Source organism: Corapipo altera, unplaced genomic scaffold, assembly GCF_003945725.1.
Source record: "Corapipo altera isolate COAL_440 unplaced genomic scaffold, ASM394572v1 45, whole genome shotgun sequence".
Lineage (NCBI taxonomy): Eukaryota > Metazoa > Chordata > Aves > Passeriformes > Pipridae > Corapipo > Corapipo altera.
In genome coordinates, this window is record NW_020884877.1 from 7,149,869 (window position 1) to 7,171,200 (window position 21,332).

A 21,332-nucleotide genomic window follows, 5' to 3' on the forward strand; every position below is an offset into this window, starting at 1 on the left:
GAGCTGTTACCTACTATTGTATTGAGTTACAAGAATTCATCATCAAAATGACTGCAGCCAGCTGGTGCCAACACTGTGATCCACACGATGCACCCGGACGGCAGTGCGAGGGAACAGCCAAACACTCAGTCCCATGTAAGAAAGCCAAGTAGAAAGTGATGCTGATGAGCTGGTTGGCATGGAGCCTACCAAATACTACTGCTTCCTGTTACTGCACATCACACCTAGCTATACACACACCAACAGTGATTTAGCTGGGGAATCTAAAATCCTTTTCTGCTGTTGAGAGGAAGATCATCCTCTTACCTTCAATGGGTTTGACAATTTGCAATTTCTCTGGTAGGAGGACACGGAGATTACTACAGCTGGCAGAGAGATCAGTGAATTCTGAGTTTGTACCCGAGGAAAAAGAGTTTTCTGTCGGTGTACTGAAGCCACTGGCCTCCTCTTTCTGCTCAGCCAACAAATTCAGTTTTCGGTCCCACTCCTCCTCAAAGAACTGCTTCTCACTCAGGTAGTTCTGACGACGGAGGGAGAGCCTGTGCAGAGCTGTGACCAAGTCATTGTCTCCAGGGCTTCCCGGCTGGCCAGGAATGTGAGTGTCTCTGTGAGAAACATCAAATAATAATATATATTAAGACTACTAAACTAACTATGTCTCCATTACACAGCAGAGGTCCAATCTGGATTTAGTTTTGAATCAGTTTCAGAAGAAGGTAACAGGCTGTGTTTCCTACTTCAAATTCTTCTCAGAGCTGTTCCCCATGGCCATCCGTGTGTGGCTCTCCAACTGGTGCACACCAGACTGGAAGGGTTTTGCTGTCATAACAGCACTTGACCGATTAGATCCAGGGATTGGCAATGGAGCAGGAAAGGAAGAGAAGCGGCCACGAATGACATTGGCAGTCTTTACAGTGTCAAATACTCGTTTCTGTTGATCCCTACAGAAAAGACAAGCAAACAAATGTGGTTTTCAGAAGCAAAAAAGATACCATAAAGAAAAAGCTCTGAAAAACAGATTTTCAAAAGTCTGTAGAGACCTCACTAAAAATATGTCCAGAAAAACAGGATTGCCTAAGGCACTCATGTTTTCAGGAGAACTACTCTACTAAGTATCAGAATCACCACTTACTTTAACCTGAAAGACCTAAACCTCAACTGATAACTATTTTAGAATGTTCAGAAGCATGTATTTTATTTATTAATTCTTGCTCAGAAGTATAAGATCCTGGAACACGTCTTCAGGGTTTTGAAAACTGTTATCAATCTTTCTGGTATAATGTCATTTGTCTGGGAGTTTTTCTACAAGCATTAAAAGAGATAAAGCTAGTCCTGTGAATCAGAGAATCTGGATCAAAAAATCTCATTAATTAAAGAATGAAATGACATCCTTTTAGCAAATTTCCAACTTCTTCACAGAATCCAGTATGAACAGTAGGTTTCAAAATTAAAAACATTACCAAATACTACTAACATTTTTTTATTATGTAGAAAACTTACTATAGAGGGAATATACACATTTATAGACTCCTAGAAATCAGTTTCACCTTACTGCGTACAAGTCTATAGAAAAATATCAAAATAGCTCATAAGGATCTGAAAACATACTTTTGCTTGGAGAGAACAGATTCATCAGCCTGACTCAACTCCTTCCGCATTGTCCCTTCAATTTCTGCTGCAAGGGAATCCTAGAGAAATAGGAAAACCACAAGAGCCAACAAATTAGATTCAAGTCTTCCTTCTAACAATTTTAGCAGAAAACATCTGTAAAAATTACTTCTAAAAATTTCCATGTTTCCCCAGAAGAAACATGGACAATGCTTTGGATAAACCCCTCAGACTCTGAAGGAAGAGCATAGGGGGCAGTTTTCCACCATAACTACACTTACGTGTAACCAGTCTGGGTTCAGTTTTCATTAGCAACATCTGCTTTTTCTTCATGTACTCTTTGTGTTGGTTTCTTTAGTTAAGTTACAATTGTAAAAGCACTCTTAAAAGGCCAAACATGAGTGATTCTGTATAGAGAACAATCAACCAAAACCTGATGAATTCCCAGCACAGCCTAGATATTCTGAGTACCGTATTCAGAACATACCTGACACTAATATGAAGGGGAAAATCAAAGCCTTTAACCCTTTTCCACTAGTTTAGTCATCTCTGGCACTCAGTTAGGTCGTGTATTACTCATGATGCTTCAAATTTAATCTCACAAGGCCATAAAATTACTCTCTGAATTCTTGAAAAGACGTTTTGTTTCTTTAAGAAACACTGTCAAGTTATAAAATTCACATCAACATTGAACAATACACTAGCACAACTGAGCACAAGCTGCAGAACATGCTAAATCCCTCATTAGCAGAAATGGCATATAAAAAAGGAAAAATAATTGTGGTATCACAATGTGTCAAGGGAATGGTTAGTTTCCAAATACATAAAATTCTCATAAGTGTACACACTGAAAAACTGAAAAACTATTAGATCAGCTCCTTTGCCTGCTAGAAAACATCTTGTGCTGCAGGTCCTGTAATGGCCAGTGTACTCCTAGAGCTGTGTGCTACTATGGGCTGTCTGTGCCAGCTGGTGTGTGCTGTGCTAGCAGTGTTTGTTACCACAGGAAATGCTCCACATGGCTGCCGGTGGCAGAGACAGGCAGCAGAGCTGGCTCTGCTGCGCAGCAGCTTCACTTCTTCTTGGGACTCATGCAGCATCCCCAGACACTCTGCATTCCGATCCTGCAACTCATGGAGCTGAAAGAGAAAAGAGGCCATTGCGTGATCTCTTCAAAGAGAAGAAGAATGAGACTGAATGAACTCCTACAGGAACCTATAGTGACTGATTCAACACTAATATTCTTCCAACTGCATGGCACAAGCCAACATCAGGAATGGACAAGAGTCAGCAGAGCAACCATACGATTTTATTGATAAAGTATGATGTCCGTATTAAGATCCAAAAGAGGAAAAAGTATGATGAAATCCAAAGAAAAATACATTGAAAAACTCTGCAAATACAGTAACTAGTGATGTAAAGGAAGCAAAAAAAGAGAACTGCCTTAAAATCTAATGAGCTACAGTATTGTTGATATAATCAGTAATATTCACACTAAAACATTTTTTCTTGTAACCACTAAGAATACTAAGACCTCCCTACTTGAAACATCTTCCTTGCCCTTCATACCCCTGTGAACTAGAAAATTTTTTGTGTAGATCAAAGTAATTATTCTTTTCCTCCAATCATATGACTCCAACCACAATGAAAGATTAGAAGTCCTACATAATTAAAAAGTATCAGTTCCCATTCTCTCTGTGTTTGCTTCTCTTGTATTCTATTCCAAACATTTATCTAAATGTATATATGTAGAAACCTTAAGTACCTCTGCTGTCAGTTGTCTCTGAGCATCTTTGGAGGCTTGTAAGTGAAGTTTCAGCTCCTCCTTCTCAATCACATTCTGAAAGCACAAAAAGGTGCTCATCATTTCCTCAGCTGATGTCCCTGAGAGGTTGATCCTCTGCCATACTTTCCTGAAACCGAAACTCTCTTGCAATGTAAGCTCCAAGCTTGCAGGCAAATTTTTACCTGCTGTAAGCACTGGTGAGCACATGCTGCACAGATACATACACAGACACACACATGGACACTCTTTATCAGCACTCCCTTACTTCTTTGAGTTTATGCTGAAGATCTACAATCTGAGACAAGAGGGATGAGATCTCTTCCTGGTAGCGAACCACCTCCTCACTCTTCTCTGACAACTCCTCTGTTATCCTGGAAATGTGAGCATTTGTTTGCCCTACGAACATAAAAAGAAACTTTGTAGAGACCTTCTCCCAGCAAATGAAAAAAAACCCCAAACTAAACCCAAAACCCAGAAAGGACAAGTCAAAGTCAAGAATAATCTGCAAAAACAACCAATACTCTTAGGAAATCAATTCATAATGCATAAGAGTAGGTGCCTTAGAGCATCCATAAAGAAAAGATTATGGAGGAGGTGGAGAAGGAGTTAACTTCAAATGCAAGTGTAACATATTAAGAGCTAAGTATGCAGAACCTGAAATACACATCACAGGTATGTGAAATGACCGCAATAAAATCCAAGGTAAGCTTTTATAAATAATTTCAAATGACCCAACCCCTCATGACCAAGGCCAGACTTGGAATATGCTGAAGAAGTTGGGTTCTGAATTAATCTTGTTATTAACTACCATTCTTTGTAAGCAAAGGCATTTTGTCAGACCTTGTCAAGCGTAGCATACACTCCTGATTCTGGCCACTATCTCCTCCCCAAAGACCCACTGAACACAATTTCCTGTTTCTTTTTTCTTTGAGCAATCACTTCATCAAGTGAGATGACAAAACAACTCAAAAAGCTGACATATTTTTACACAGTTAGTCTTGCTTGTATACTTGCCCTGAAAGCATTGCAAAGTCATAAGAAAGTCTGATCAATCTTGCATAAAGGTGACAACTACAAATTTAGTCCTTGTTGTACCTCATAGATTTACTGCAGAACAAGGTCATGCTTTATAGGCCCATGGGCATTTAAGCTCAGTCAGATACCATTTTTGTGAAAATGTGAATCTTACAGCTGTAGACAACACACCCTTTGGGATAAGATTCTTTCTGCAAGTCTAATTTACCTAGCATGCCTACATGTGCTCTAGAATTGAATAAAAGAGTGAACCTCACAGACATATTCACTGAAGGAAAATAGGAGACCTTCTATTTGCAAAAGATATATATTTTCCCAGAGGGATCAGAGTAAATTAACCAACTAAGTATCAATTCATAGTATTTTGTGGTCATTTGGAACAAGAAAAATCGAGCAGCAACCCAGTCTTCTTTATGGTGGCTGTATAGAAAAAAAATAATCTTAAAATATAAGCTTAAGGTTATTATGCACAAAGGAAGATGTACACACCAAATGACTACAGATAAAAAATGTATCACCACTTTACACAACGACCACAAAAAACTCCCCAACAACTTAACATGCACTTCTATAAGAGTAGCTGCAATTCTTTGCAAATAAGCAATCACCAAAGCAAATACAAACAACTGTTCTAGACAAATTACAACACTTGTCATTTAAATGCTTTGGTTCACAATATATATTTTAAAAATAACGGAGTTTGTAGATTTAAGAGTCTGTGCACTGATACATTTCAGTGTCAAGTGTGCTGAATACTCTATACAAGATGAATATTTTGTCAGTTTTCTAGTACCTGTAGGCTTCAGTTTAGGAAGTTCATGAACATTAGACTTCACATTCATTTGCTCTCTATAAACACAAAATGCATACCTACATTTAAATGACAGAGTGAAACTTGATGAAACACAGAAACAATTTTATGTTTGGGTACAGAGTAAGTCTTGAATGACTGGCATAAATTACTGAAGCTCATTTTTTGATTCATGGTTCACTAAGAAAGTATAGGCACTAGTTATTTCAAATACCATTTTGTCACTGCAAGATGCAACCTGGATACTCACGGAGTTCTTTGACACAGTCATTGACCAGCTGCTGTTCCTTCTCTTCATACGTGATGGTTTCTGTCTTCAGGTGGCAAGCCTTCAAGAAAATTATTGCTTTATCAATAACAATTTCAGTTTATCTATAATGTTCTAAATTTTTATTTCTAAAATTCTTGCAATGGAAGAATCTCCCCTCTAGCATCTGCTCACACTTCCAAATTGTTTTTTCCACCACAGCCTGTTTCCCTGAATTTTATAGGTCTTTTGAGTGAAAGACACGCAGGCACATGAACAAAACCTGATCTCTTGGTTCTAATAAAAAATTGTTGCAAAAAGATGTAATTTGGTAGGGAAAGTAAGCCAAGACAGTGATCAGAAGTAAGCAATTAAATTCACTTCAAAACTTCATAGAGTAAAAAAATCTTGAAAACTGCATGATGTTAGCCAAATCTTTTATGGCACTGAAAAGCTCTTGGTAGAACAGCTTTTCTCTGTATTCCCCAGCTAGGCTGTTTGGAATGTAAGTTTTCTGGGCCAGAGACCAAATATCACAACATATCTAAACAATATCAAGCACACTAGATTGCCACTTTCGTTTTGACTGTGAGGATGATAATATTAAACTCAGCACAGACAAGTCTTCTCTATTCAGGACTTCGCCAGTAAGTGACTCACACCACAAAACTTAGTAAATGGTTTTAAAGATTATGTGAGCAAATAGCACAGCAGTACAGCCACACCAGCGCAGGCTAACACACTTCTTTACATAAAGCTGTCATATGAAAATAAGTAAAAAAAGCAAATATAGGCTCACTATGATTGAGGCTATTTCAAATCAATGAAGGTTGTATTGTATCACAGAATGATAGCATGCTCTTTTCACTCAATTTTTTCACACTAAAGTAGACTAAATTAATCTGTGCCTGGTCTTGTGCAGGGTCAGGAGCACAATAAATGCAATCTGATTTTCTCTTTCTTATCCTACAGCACTACTAAACTATCCATCTTGTCTCAGGGAGTTTTAGGAAGAATGTGCATCTCGTGCTGAGTATTCTGGAGACAAAACAAGGTATATTTTGTTGACATTAAAGGGATGTACTGCTGAATCAAACTTACACTGGGAAAGGCTCAAATAATAAAAAAAAAAAACAAACCACCATACACAAAAAAACCCCAAATCCCACCCTTCTTACAAACAACACCTCCTTTCCTTAAAAGCAACAAAAGGAACCACTTCTAACCCATGTACCATTTTACAAGTTGCACTCTTCACTACCAAAGAAAAGACACTGCATCTGTAGATTCCAATTCTTGGAACCTTTGTTGTAGGCTCCAAGACTTTTATAGCCATTACTTTGTCTGGCCATTTAGTCTTTATCCTTTAAATGGCACAGCACCTGTATTCATGTCTTATACACAAGAGAAATCAGTTAAAATACAGAAATTAATCACACAGTCAAAACTAAGTGTGTCTTTAAAATAACTTAATTAGAAGCTTATTAACCCTTAATATTAAATGTCATCTGATGAAAACATAATGGCAACAGAACGGAATACCCAAAATACTCCTGCTAATTGTGGTCAGATTTATATCAAAACAAGGCACACGAGCCTGAGGGCCTGATGGGTCCAAATACTTTTGCTGGGTGCTTATATATGTTCCCATATTCTTCCACGTATCACAAATGCACCGAGAACGGACTACTAGAGAACTCTGGAGGTACTGAGGAACGAAGGAAACAGAGGGATGTGGGCGTGGAGGGTATGATTTGTATACAAAACAGTCACCCTCCACTTCAAGAGAAACCCTGACGCTGGATTTTAACCACCCTGACTGGTTTCACACATGGCACACACTGGAAGTCAGACGTACCTTCGACCGAAGAGCAAGGTTCTCCTCTTCCAGCTCTCGGAGTTTATCCTGCAAGACATCCAGCTGCAACGGGTCGTGCGGTACCGCGAAAGACTCGTTGAAACGGAGCGGGGTGGAACAGCTGGAATCCGTTTCGCTCTCCTCAGAAGCAATTGAAACAATACGCAGCAGGTCGTCCTTCTTTGACAGCTCATGCTGCAGCTGGTTAACCTATGACAAACGGAGATCACCACCTCGTGAAATACACTTTAGATATATAGTGTTACTGGGTATTATTTTACCACTGCAAGGGAGACTGAAAATTCAAGATACCGCAGAAAAGAACAACAGAATTTAGTTTTTAAATAGTTCAAAATTATTTTCCAGCCGCTTTGATACATGTCTTCATTTTAACATTCTAACTATCATTTCGATTGTGACCATTATTCTGAACTGTCAAATTCCTGGAGAGAAGGACTGAGAAACAACTATTTACATGTATAGACAGGTACCCTCCAGTCTCCACGTTAAATGAACCATAGGACAACCAAAAACAAAACCAAAAAGACAGATCTCATTTAGCTAAATTCCATTTTGCATATCTAAATTTTTATATGAATACATAAGTTTATGCTGTCCTACAGCTGATTATGAGTACATTTTTGTTACCAGCATACTGTTTTATACAAACAGCTAAATCCATTTCACTACATTAGACTACATCTGTTGACCAAGGATTATTTGTAAACTATTTAATTCTTTTTTTTTAAGAAATAAAAACAAAAAAGTATTAGATTGAGAATTTGTGCTTATAGGCAAAGATGGATGAAGATCTTGATCAGAATTCACTTTTCATTACATTTTATTTATTAATTTGTTTACTCTCAGCGTAAACACCCCATTAAGCCAGTTCATTTTCTGGCTGTTTCCTCACTTGTGAAGTTGTTATGCAGCAGGTCATGTCAGATACAACCTCTTATCCTGACTTCTATTATAGATTCTTAGTTTAATGGTGGGAAGTCAGACTGATGGTCTGATATACCCTAATGATATCTAACATTCCCATAATTTCTCAGTAATTACAATATGCAGTCTTCATAGTCAGTTCTTGGACTGAGAAAGGTGATTGGGCAATGATGATTCGAAAAATGACATCCAAGCATACTTCTGTAGTCTGAGAGCACCAATCACCTGCTTTCACAATTAAATAATCCATTTCTATTAATCCTCTTGCCGCCATCATAAATAGAAAAAAACAGAGAGAGTAAAAAACGGGGAAAATACTAAATAAAGGAAAAAAAACAAGGAAAAGCAATCACTTACTCTGTCTAGAGTTTGTCCTAACTGTTCTTCTAGGGCTTCATTCTGTTCCATCAACAAATGGTTTCGCTTAAGGAGGGCTTGTCCAATTCGAGCTGCCAGTTCCAGGTCTCGATCTTTCTGTTCACAGAATGAGAACAAATGCCTCCTTTTGATCATATGAGGTTTAAATTCAGAATAGCTTTAGATTTTCCTAGCTATTGCTCAATGCATCACCACTCTGAGATCCCCCTTCACTCTCAAATGGATCAACACTGTTAGAACAATGATTAATGTTTCACCATTTGGGTCCAGAACACATCCATAACTGTGGTTTTTCATACAGCATATTCTCTTCCACAGACATTTACAGCAAGAGGAAGAGGGGACAGCACCAAACCTGGGGACAGTTTTGGGTTTTGTGCTGAGTACTGGAAAGGTTACGTGGGCTCTGCTGAATCATACAAAGAAGTCACAATTACTTTTGTCTTTCAAGTGACACTTTCTCCAGAACAGACCACTCACCTTGAATAGTGGTGAGAGGGCAGAAGCAAAAGAGCAACAGGAAACCAGAAGAAAGCCACTTCTTTCTTATACTCATTGGCTCCATGGGTACCCATAGTTCTGTTAAATTTTGTTTCTGAGATGGTGCAAGCAAATGGGCAGCTTGTCATCACCCACGTGTTTGAAAAGCGGCTCTTGTAGATAACTGAACCAAAATTTCCAGTAGCTGAACAAACCCCTTCATCAAATACCTGCCCTCAAACACACCAACACAGCACTACAGAGACAAGCTTACCTCAGCTAACAGACGTTTGACCATGTCAGAGTCACTGTAGGACTTCTGCTCTGCATTACCTGTGCCAAGAACTGAAGAGACAAACATGCTTACTGAAGTAGCTGAAATACAAGAAGACTGTGGGAAGGGGGAGAGCTAAACTCAGAGGATGTTGTTTATATACAAATACAGTACTAGGTTGATGAAACTAGAGGAGGCTATGAAAATGCACCTTAACTTCTGCTTCAGAAATATAAAACAATACTCATTTGGGAAACTGATAAATGAGGTGTTGAACATCTACAGCTTTCAGCAATGTTAACTAAGACTTGAGGTGCTCACACATCCTTCAAATTTAGAGAAAGGAGAAAAATCTCAAGATCAACTTTTTGCATATAGCTAAGCAATTAAATCATTCAGCCTGCTAGGGAAAGGGGAACCATATATCAGAGGATATCTAAATATAGTTGAACACATAGTTTAGCCCTGAAACAAAATTCCCACTAGTGTGTGTGAGAGCTATACACAGGAAGTATGGAGACCCCAGGGATTAGTCACGAAAATGCATTTATTAAGAGCTTCACCATCTTGAAAACAATTAAAAAGAGATGAGATGATGTACATCTGCATTTCAGATGTAGTAGTAAATCCCATCTTACTAGTTGAGTGACTTCAACATTTGAAGAATTTGTAAAACTATTAGAAAACTGAGAGCAAGCAGGATTTGAAAAACAAGATCGAGTGAAGAACAAACAAAGCATGAAGAATTTGCAACAACTTTGAACAAAACACAGTGTCAAAATGCAAAGCACTGGTGTGCTCTAGTTCATGTCCTGAGAAAGAGAAGATGGTAGTAACAAAGACACTTTAATTACCTTGTGCAAACTTGTGAGATCCATCCAAGGAGGAGGAAGGAAGTTCAATAAGAGCTAGAGTGACAGCAAATGAAAGATATGGGGGGGAAAGAGAACAAAGAGGAGAAAGAATTAAAATGTAAAGAAATAGGTGGGGTTTTTTGGCATGCATTTTCCACAACTAAAAATAAAAGCTGGGGCAAACATACTTTTTACACTATTAAAACTTTCTTAGGCCTTTTAGGGAACCATTTAAATACGATTTCCTTCAGGAGCAGAATTATAAATCTCCCTTGCAAGTGATGGATGTTTGTACTTGTCCAAGTACAACAGAAATTTGCTATTTTTGCTTTATAGCATGAGAATCATGAAAGTGAAGAAGGCAGCAGCATCTCCTTCAACTGAAGGTCTAAGTTAACATGTTTTGAAACTAATTCCATCGTCACTGAACTGCAAAATAAGATTACTATGGATTTGGTCTAAGTATTTCCTTCACTCTTTTACCTTGTTTAAATCTCACTCATTTCACTCTGAATACTCAGTGGTATTCTCAGTTCTTTTGTTTGTCCTTGCTGAGGACTGAATACTTAATTATGAGATAGTGAAGTGCCAAGCTGAAGTGTACACTAACTTTATTTACTTGTCTTATATAAGTAGACTTTGTACTTTACATACATAATGTCCACAATTAACCTTTTAAAGCATAACATTATGGCTATGCTAAGAACAAAACCAAGTTGCATTTTAGTATAGAAAGAAACTTTCTTGCCATCTTGAAAGCCAGCAGAACAGAAAGAACAATACAGAAGGAAAAGGTTTACTGAACTGTTTCTCTAAGAGCTTAACAGAAAAGTAAATCAATGTAGCAAACCAAACACTTTTTTATCCAGTAGATTAGTAGGCAAAAAACCCCAACGTGCTGCCCCAAGTATTTAGAAGTTTTTTTTTTTTACAGCATTGCCATGTACTAACAGTACTTTTAAGCAGGAAAAAAATAGAAACTCTCCAAAAAATTTTAAATACATATCTATCAGTAGTATAACAGGCATTTGGGAGGTCAGTTTTACCATAGTGGTTGCTGAGAGGGGACTCCAAACTTATCTGGCTTACTAGTAATCTGAAAATTCACTGCACATATGCAAGTAATTTACAGCCATTACAGGCAGAATATTATAGCCAGCTCTCCTGTGGCAACTGTTCCTACCCAGTGATTTCAAGTTACAAGCTCCTATCCAGTCCCCTTAATAAAGATTTACAGTAATTCCATACAAGGTTATTCAGGTGGTTAGGTTCCTAAAATCAGAAGCAAATATCTTTGATAAATAAAATCACAGAACTAACAGCTTTGACACTTAGCTCTACATAACTTTTGTTATTTTCTCACAGTACAGGATCAAAATCATACACAGTTCGTTATAGTTCTCCCTTCTGAACACACACACATGCAATCACTCACCTTGCCAGGCAAATGTTGCAAGCAAGTCTTCATTTTGGTTAAAATTCTTGCTATGTTTTGCCATGTCCCTTTAGAATTATTTTGTGTGTATGAATAAAGACAGAGCTTTTGTAATTCAGGGCTTCTTAGGCTACCACAGTTGAAGGAGAAAATATTCTTTCACCTCACTGAAAACACTGCCAGTGGGCACTCAACTGGTCATGGGATCAACCTCATATAGCAGCAGCAGCCATAAAAAGAGGAGGAGCTCAAGTGCAATAAACTCTTTTGCTATTTTATTTTTATTCCTCAACTAAAATTCACTTGAACCATAATTTTAGCATTCTCTCTGGGAAAAAGTTGTAAAAACATTTCCAAACATATATAGGGGTAGAAAGATACGCACATAAAACCCCATGTTATGCTTCAAGAGTATGACTTTCACATTTATTCCCAAAGCCAGGCAACAGAAAGAAAGATACAAATTTCACCCAACAAGCTATCCAACAATGATTATAACTAGATCTTGATTTATATTTGTATTTGTCTGGCATCACTCTCTCTGGGTGAAGTAGGAAGACTGCTTTCTGCAGTACCTTGACCGCCAACCAGTACACGACCGGCTTCATGAAAACACTGCTGATAAAACCCCTCCCTCTCACTGCAGTTTGAAAATGCAAGCTCATGCTGACTAAAGGTCCTTCTCTCAGAGCCCTGTGTTCCATCACACAGGTGCTGACCAGGGAGCTTCAGCAGAGCTGCATTTGATATCAAGTTCCATCTGATAGACCCTGATCCCACCTCTTTATAATTCAAACTTAGAGGCAAGTACACACCCCACTGATTACACAACTGCTTCCAATAAACTACACAATCATTGACTCGACTATAAAATCATATATGCTTGCAATATTATTATCAGAAACAGACTGAGCAATAAACATTAAGCAGCTTTCCAATTACTTTCCACGGTTAAGAGTTCCAAGCCTGCAAGTTCAACTCATAACAAGGGTGCTTTAAACTGTCGAGTACTGCACTCCTTGGAGGTAATATTTTAGTCTTACTCCTTTGCTATGCACCCTGGATGGAAGCTTGAAGTACAAACAACAACAACAACAACAAGAACCACCACCATTTCAGAAAAATCTTTCAGAGGGGTGACATGTACAAGGAAGAGATAATCATTACAGATTTTATATAAATATCAAGTTCACTCTTCTACGTGGTTTGTTCCAATATATGGAGGAAACAGGACTTCCCCATTTCTCTGAAGTGATTACAATGCATTCTCCTCACATAAAAAGTAAACGTTTGGTTCTTTTGGCAGCCTTCTATACATTTGATTTTCAATGTATTAAAGGTTTCTTCATGTGATTGAAACTGTCCATTTTCTTCTTTATCATTTGAGAGGTTTAGGAACCAGTTACAATTTTCAGAACGGGAAGGCAGTGATCAACACTGACCCAGTACCCAACTACCTGGCATTCGTCCTTTTCTATCTCCAGAAGAAACCATTAACAGCATTTCACAGAGCAAACATCAGAGCAAACATCATCAAAAGAAACACCTTCCTGAAAACAGAGCTGCTGCATACTCCATACCTCTTGTATTACATCTGTTCTAGTGCAATTCTGGGCTCCTGCCTCTTTTCCACTATCACATGTTCCCACTCTTACATTGGTGTGAAATCTAATGATCAGGCAGCCATGGGACTTGCTAAGTCAGCCCTTAGAATCGCAGTCCTGAACTATAACCACCTCCCCTGAACTCAGCCTTCTCTTCCACCTGTCCAAAGTTTTCCGGATGTGAACTCTTCCTAAGATTAGTATTAACTTTACATCCACATTTTTATCTTCAATATTTGGAAACTAATATCTTAGGCCCAGCTATACTCACTCATGTAACGGAAGGACTCCTCATCACGAGTTGGAGAAGTGATTTCTGGAAGGCGGCCATGGCAAGGGCTGGACTGAATCCAGTCTTTATTTTCATACAGATACAGAGAGTCTACTCGTAACTTGTAATCTGGCAACTGTTCCTCCAGCATGCTCACCAACTCTACCTCAGGAAGGTCCTCATTGGAGCAGACATCTGAAAGTGAGTAAATGGCAGCAATAGCACATTATTAAATATATATAATATTTAATACTATTGTTACAGTATTATACATTTTATGTACCATAAAATACTTTATAAGTCTTCAGAATATTTGAAAATAATGATTCAGTATCAGAAAAAATTCCAAAATACTTATTGAATCAATACTTGATTTACATTGTAATATTTGCAAGTTACTCATCCCAAATTGACCCCACAATTTCCTGGAAGGCTGGTCTAGCCATGTGTCCCTCCAGCTTCCTGAATATGATGTATGTAAGGAGCTTCAGTTTCTATCTTTTCCTCTCCATTGAACTAAAACACAGACCTACATTTTACCAGCTATTGATTTTCTAAACTTTCATTGACTTTATCCTGGTTGTTACACTTCCCTTTTCTGAAGAAAACTCCTATTTTTCATTTTCTTCTGTTTTATGCATTTGTTTGATAATGAACATAGACATAAACAACCTTAAACAACCTTAGAGTAACTACAAAAATCAACTAAATACTGCTTTGAAATCGGGGAACAAATATAAAATTCCATTATCATCCTTATCATCCATTATCATCACAGTCTAAGAAATATGATACCCAAAATGCTGGAAATGAAGTTTAACTCTTTCTGTGTTGTGTTGTGTGTGTGCCCCTTAATCTCTTCACAACTATTGCAACAATAAAGAACCATTAGTTCTAAGTTGCTAACATACTGCTTATGGAAGGTATATGATGATTACCTTTGCAACATTTCCACTAAAGACGAAGACTACCTTCAGTATCTTTCAATGGAGAAAATGTTGATTATTGACACTGAGAATTTTAGAAACAGTATTTCACAGTGCACGCTGACTTTACAAGCAAGTTAAATGGACTCACCGTTTTTGTTCCTTTGCAACATCACATAAGCAGCACAAAGAATGTGAAGCATAAAGTTGTCTTCATGTTGGTGCTTTATAACACATTAACACATTCAGGATTTGTTAGAGTATTTCTTTAACTTACCAGGGATGCTGTCCAAGCCCCCGTGAGCAAAACTCATGAGTCCTTCCTTCACAGTTCACTTCCCTGGAAAGAGCATTCTGTAGTCACATTGTGCACCATTCCTTTATTGCTTTGGTAAAAAGATTGCTTTGGTTTAGAGATAGACTGAGAGCCATCAAGCCACAGAGACACTCACAAATCTGGCATCAACTCACTTCTGTAGGCTGGTTCATACTCCACATTTACTGCCATCTTAGGACATGGTTATTTCACCTGGGCTACACTGATCAGTAGAAGTTGCTACAGGATATTTCATGTGAGCTTCACCAGCTCCTCGGCTCAGCCATCACCTAAACATAAAACAAAGAAAATGCCAAAGTTTAATAGATTTCATTCTTTCAAAAGAGTAAACTAATGTGACTTCCTCTCTTTCAGTCTGAATTTCCCCTCTGTACTATAATTAACATTTTTTTTTATAAAAGGTAAACAAACATTTTAATCCTCAGTTTACACAGTACATGTAAAATGTAGCATTAAAATATGTCTTCTCCCTGCTGACATAACATCTCACCTTAAGCACTGACTTTGCCAATTACCTATTTGTCTACACCATTCCTCCTCTCTCATATAGTATTTAGTGTGTTCAGGTCATTCACTGAAATGAGTGAGGCATTTCCCTTTTATGCTAAAGGACAGCAGCTCCAACTAAACAGAGCTTTTCTTCAGGCTGCTACATTTATTTAAAAAATGGATTCTAAAGGTAGGATTTCCAAACCACCATTCTGAGTACTTCGATTGTTAAAAAAAAAAAAGTTTCATAAAACTGATTTAAGCTCTTCCCCTTCAGGAGTCTGTTAAATAAAATTTGGACCTATCAGAAATTTACCTTGTGGATCATGACAAAATTACTGTTTTCTCTACAGCACGGACTCATATAAACCAGAAAATGCAACTACTATGAGTAATTCAGTTAACCTATCAGAACAGTTTACTAAAATGAAAATTCTGCTGTTCCCTTGCCAGGACTAATTAATCACCTTCCATACAAAATACAAGAGTAATTCCAGATGACAGAAAAACACAAAATTAAAGAGAAAAAAAAGTCTCGTTTTTCCCTCCTCCTACATTCAGTAAACATAAAATTCTCTTGGAAGTTTACATGAATTTAAAATTTGCTCTTAACATTTCCCCAAGATCTCTGATCATCAAGCACAACAATCAGAGGTTTGTCTGGCTGTCTGTAGCAACCTCTCATTTGACAAGATCAAAATGGACAGCACAGGAGCTTTTTAAAGCAAGCCTGGAGCCTGCTAGTTCATCTGCTTGTAGACTTTGGCAGGAGACCAAAAAAGAACTTTCTTCCATTAAGCTCAGCTCCTACTTGTGACCAATATCTTCTTGTTTTGTCATTTATTTCTTTATATATGTACTCTGTTTACAAGCTGTAATTATTATCCATATTAGACACTTAATAACACTTAAAAATAGAAAGACTGAAATTTCAGAAACATTTTTCTATCTGAATGTATAGCCTCTCCCAGCACTTGTTTATGATTTTTTTTCTAGAGGCTGTTTTTTAACTGGATTGCTGAAAAGCATTAACTACACACACATCCTTCTCTAAAACAACTCAATACAGTATAAAAGAAGACATGTAAGAAGACTGCTGCAGATACACAGATGCAAGATGAATTTATTTTGTAATATAAAGAGTCACTGTAGTGCTAGATAAAGTTCAGCACGATTGGACAGTTTCTCCACAACTTTGAATCTTTTTCCTTTGAGATTTTAAAATGTAAAATTGTAAAAATGATTGCTGCTACTTCTCAAGATTGGATCTAATCTCTCTTCAAAGTGCAAAGCAAAAGCACTACTTGTTGCAGGTCAATCTCAGTTCAGCCAAAGGAGGGGAAAAAAAAAAAAAAAGAAAAAAGTCATTTGGCTTAAAGTTTTCTAGAGCATTAGGCCAACATCAAGCTATTGAATTGAAAGGGCAGACTCACTTGTAAAATCTTTGAGAAGTTTACTAGATAAGCAACCACCATAAAAGTTAATGCTTGCATTCTCAATGCTTCTCACAGCTCTAGTTTTCTGTACCATGGGGCAACTTCTGTAGAAATTCAACCAGCTAATGCACTGTGCAGTGCCACCCTGACAGTGACTCCATGACTCCTTTATGCTGCAGCTATAAAATTATTCCCTGACTGCAGATTCCTTCTGCAAGTTACAACTATAATTAAATACCCCCATAACATTTACAACATGGCTTTAAAATATATGACGATGCTATAAAAAGATGGACTAGAAATTAAAATTGTGAAGTCGTCCAGAGAGGCATGTCCAAAAGAGAAAACAGAAAACTTTATCAGGTCTTATTTGTAAATCTTTATAAATAAAGATTATTTCCACTGTCAATTTACTATACTCATTTTACACTGACCTACTTATTAGTTTTGTCTCCCCACCTCCTCATATGCCAATTTCCCACCGATGTTTGAGTCTTTCACTCATTAAATTGAACATGGAAAAACCAAGGGGAATCCAAATGTTGGAAAACAGCCCACGTGCAAGAGTGGTGCTCTCAGGAGGCTTTCTTCAAGGAAGGCTCAAGAGAGATGAAAATATCAGACAACATTTTATGTACATATGTACATACACACATACATATCTATCTCAATCTGTGGATTTCTGTACTCTCTAAATTAAATTTTACTCCACGATGTGTGCTTCACATTTCAACTCCCACTTAACTTCAAGCAGTAAGCTCAAATCAGGAGTATGTACAGCATGCTTCTTGTAGAAGGGAGAACCAGCCCTATGCCTTTTGTATCTGCCCCATAGAATTCAAGTTGCTCTGAGGCTTGCTAGCTCATCTGTGCATGGAAAATGGAAAAGAAACATTAAAAAAAAAAAAAAGGCAATCCCATTCATAGTAAAAAGTTTTTTAAAAAGTATGGAGGGCTATCACTTATGACCCCAGCAACAGTCTTGCTGTTCACTAATGTTATAACAAGACCTGACAAAATCCCAGTAAAAACTGTACAAAAATTAAAGTACAAACAACAAAAACATAAGGGCTGGGAAAACGTGTTAAAAACATTACAAGAAATACATCAAAGGTCTACTCAACAGTAAGACATCATTATGCAGAGGTTAAAAAAAAAGAAAAAGTAAAATAATAGGCACATATGCCATTAAATCAATGAGATTTCAACACATGGTTTGATCTTAGAAACAAAGAGATAAAAATGAGTTCTCCTGACCACATGACAGGAATTTTTTTTAATTTTTCCTTCAGTGAGTCAGAAGACCTTAGCCAAGATTAACTTGCAAAAGTAATACTAATTAAAGCCTTAGAGAAAGAAAAAGCAGCTATAAAGCAGTAAAAATTGTTCTTGTCTTTGTAACTACTGCTTTGAGCAATTCAATATGGATGCAGAAAAAAAGCTTTGCCATCTCAATTCAGAATGTAATTCTGAAGACGTTCTACCACTACAGAACTCTAATTCAAATTTGAATTACAAGAAAGGCTAGACAGTCACTTTACAACTGAAAACCACAGAAAAACGTGTTAATTTCTGTGTGCATAGAAAGTTAAAAACATATGCAAAACACCCAAACTTCAAGATAAATATGCTATTATTCCTGTTTTCTATTTGTTGAGAGCAGCTGGCTCCTCACAAGCACTTGCAAAGACTAAACTAGATCTGCTCTGTACAATTCCAGGATGCAAGACATTAGGTCACAAGTAACACAAACAAAATTTCGACAACAAAGAAGACTCTAACTTGATTAAGAGAGAAGACAACATCCATTTTCCAAAAGGGAGCCAACTGAATGAGTGTATTATTCTGAGATGCCAGCTTTTACTGCTATGTAAATATGCAATAAAAAAACCTGTATTGAGTCATTAACATAGTACTTTTTCCATTACTAAAATTGGAATGCTGTCAAGTCAGCTAATAACAATCAACATATTCTGCATTTCAAGGTTAATGAAACAGTTCTCTTATTACAGCAAACATGACCACACCAAATTGCTGCCAAAACATTCCTGGGACTAGTGCTCAGAAGCAGAGGCCAAATCCTTAACACCATCCAGCATGAGATGAAGGACAAAGGACTATCTACTAAAAAACAAATCTAAGTGAACATGAACTTTGCCTATCACAATTAACACTTGCTGTTGCCTAACACCTGTTATTTTCAGTCAATACTGTCCCTACAGAAACCTACTTAGTGCTTATGTTTCTCTCAGGTAAGGAAAAAAATTATTTAAAAGCGTATGCCAACACAATCCTAGTAACAAGTGTCATAATCATAAACAAACCTGCAACAGACCTTCAACCATAAATAGTGAAGTATAAGAAAGGAACAGCAAGAAAACAAAGCAAAACCAACGCCTCCTCCACAGCTCCTGGACTGTTTGTAATTCGGGGTGGGGGTAAGGCTTCAGAGGGGAAGCTGGAGAACACCTCTGAGAGAATGATGAATAGCAAGGGGATCATGAAGCTGGCCACAGTGTTCCCTCATCCTATTTTATCCAGAGTTACACCAGGCCAGGCTCACTTATTCTCCTTCTCGGTCATTTTTAATAGTCCATATTCTCCAAAGCAGCAAAACTACCTGTTAACTACATGTATATATGCTTTATGTGTACATGCACACCACTGAATACCACAGTTCAGATTTACTTTTTTTCAAGTCCTACATGTTTGGAGCTTGTCTACACCACTCTTAGCACACAAGGTAAAAATAGCAAATGCTTAATTGAAGTCTAACTTAATCTGAAACTATGAATGATACCTACCTTAAAGACCCATAAAAAGTTTTATTAATTTCTAATTCTTTTCTGTAAATGCACAGTCAAAACATTACTATCTGTATACATCTTTTCTTGCAGGTTTTCTTTTTACAGAAGAAATTATGTACACACATAGTGATGTCAGGATCACAGAGGAACCAAGAACTATCATGAATTGTGTATTTGTTGGTTAGAGTATAAAATGTGATAAATGCTCTTGAGAGAAGGGTTCTTAAAGGTTGTAATCAGCTGCTTTTAAAACTGAAGCTTGTTCTCTATAGAGCATACTTGATGGGAACTTGAACAGCATTTAATTGAAATCACTAATGCTTTCAGTTGATGCACGGCTGAGTTCACCCAAGGAAGTTGTGTAAGTTCCTTAATATATACCCCAACCAGGGCTCAGCATTTTAAATTATAATCCTTATTTATTAGAATAAACCAGAGTGATCTATATGACTCAGTCACCAGAGTATCGCTAGCAACCAAATCAGAAAAAAAGGATGTCTTCTTTTTTGTAGCCATCACAGTGAAAATGCTATGTTCGTGTCTTCTTGGAAAACAAATCCTGAAAGACAGCACTTCTACTGTACAATACTGGAAGCCCACTGTTAGAGGCAAACCACAATCAGAAAAGTCTCTGATTTTCCAACACTCTTCAAATGACATTTTCAGATACTCAGAAATTTGATAAATTGATGCAATTATAATAGTGACATTGTCATTACAGAGTTGAAAAAATTCAGGTATTGGAAAATATTTTTTTTCAATTCAGTTTCACTGTTAGAATTGTAATTAAAAAGAAGTCTGCCTATTTTTACTCAGAACTACATTTTTCAAAAGATAACAAGCATCTGAAAACAACCATAAAAACAACTGCAGCCTTGCGATGTTGTGTGAAGTTATTTATTAGTATACTAAGTATTTGCATCAGACTCACGATCAGTCAACAATAACTGAAGCATAATCAAGATACAGGACCTGTGCAACAGCTGAAGAATGCACTGAAAAACAAAAACATGAGCATGCCACTACTACACATGGCACTTCTCCACTAGGGTGGTCGACAGAATAAATGACATTTTCTGACATATATTCTTACTCCAGTTTAACCAGCTGATCAGAACGCAACAATATGATCAACTAAAGTCGATAAAAGCTAAAATTTCCTTGCCCTCGATACGTAAGCAGGGCAACAAACGGAGATGCCGCCGAGCGCTGCCTCCCAGGCGCGGTGACACGAACCTCGGTGACGGCACCCGGGCCGCTGAAGGTCACAGCGGGCACCGCCGGCGGGCACCGCGACCCACACCGCCCGGGCGGAGCAAACGCAGCGCTGCGTTACATTACAGCATCGCCACCGCCAAAAGACTCCTGTCAGCCGCCAACACAGAAAGGCACCGGAATTCCTTGTCCGCCCGGGACGGCGGGGCCGGCCCCGGACACCGCCTCACGCTCGGGCACCGCGCCCCGACCGCAAGCAGCCGCAGGGAAGCCGCCGCATGCCCGCCGCACCTCACAGCCCAGGGGCGGCGCGGCTCGGCGGGGAGCGGCCCCGGGGCAGAGGAGGGAGGGTTGACCCGCAGGGGTCACCGCGCGGGGCACAGAGCGCGCCGCTCGCCCTCAGACGGCACAGCCGCGCCGGGCCGGGCCGAGCGCTCACTCACCGCCCGCGCTGCGCTCCCTCCGGCGCCGCTCCTTCCCGCTGCAGCCCCGCGTGCCTCCGAGCGGCGGCTGAGGACGGGCCCCGATGGCTTCCG

The 21,332-nt window shown here is 38.3% G+C and overlaps 1 protein-coding gene across 6 annotated transcripts in view; it reads right to left on the reverse strand.

Moving 5' to 3' along the window:
• TRAK2 (trafficking kinesin protein 2) overlaps nucleotides 1-21,332 on the reverse strand; it is a 34,978-nt gene extending 13,646 nt beyond the window's left edge. For 2 of the 6 annotated variants that reach the window (XR_003526589.1, XM_027636817.1), the window contains exons 1-15: nucleotides 21,240-21,332; nucleotides 14,984-15,118; nucleotides 14,790-14,898; nucleotides 13,587-13,781; nucleotides 10,277-10,330; nucleotides 9,423-9,493; nucleotides 8,648-8,764; nucleotides 7,346-7,555; nucleotides 5,491-5,569; nucleotides 3,660-3,790; nucleotides 3,374-3,448; nucleotides 2,610-2,747; nucleotides 1,609-1,688; nucleotides 738-941; nucleotides 307-605 (exon numbers count right to left, since the gene is read on the reverse strand). Coding sequence is in view for 5 of the 6 variants with exons in the window: in XM_027636817.1 (XP_027492618.1) it covers nucleotides 307-605; nucleotides 738-941; nucleotides 1,609-1,688; nucleotides 2,610-2,747; nucleotides 3,374-3,448; nucleotides 3,660-3,790; nucleotides 5,491-5,569; nucleotides 7,346-7,555; nucleotides 8,648-8,764; nucleotides 9,423-9,493; nucleotides 10,277-10,330; nucleotides 13,587-13,781; nucleotides 14,790-14,826 (1,690 nt within the window). In the remaining variant the exon portion in view is untranslated. Of the gene's footprint in view, nucleotides 1-306; nucleotides 606-737; nucleotides 942-1,608; nucleotides 1,689-2,609; nucleotides 2,748-3,373; nucleotides 3,449-3,659; nucleotides 3,791-5,490; nucleotides 5,570-7,345; nucleotides 7,556-8,647; nucleotides 8,765-9,422; nucleotides 9,494-10,276; nucleotides 10,331-13,586; nucleotides 13,782-14,789; nucleotides 14,916-14,983; nucleotides 15,119-20,922; nucleotides 20,947-21,239 lie in introns of those variants that run through there. The other 4 variants (XM_027636820.1, XM_027636821.1, XM_027636818.1 and 1 more) reach the window with 4 other exon arrangements.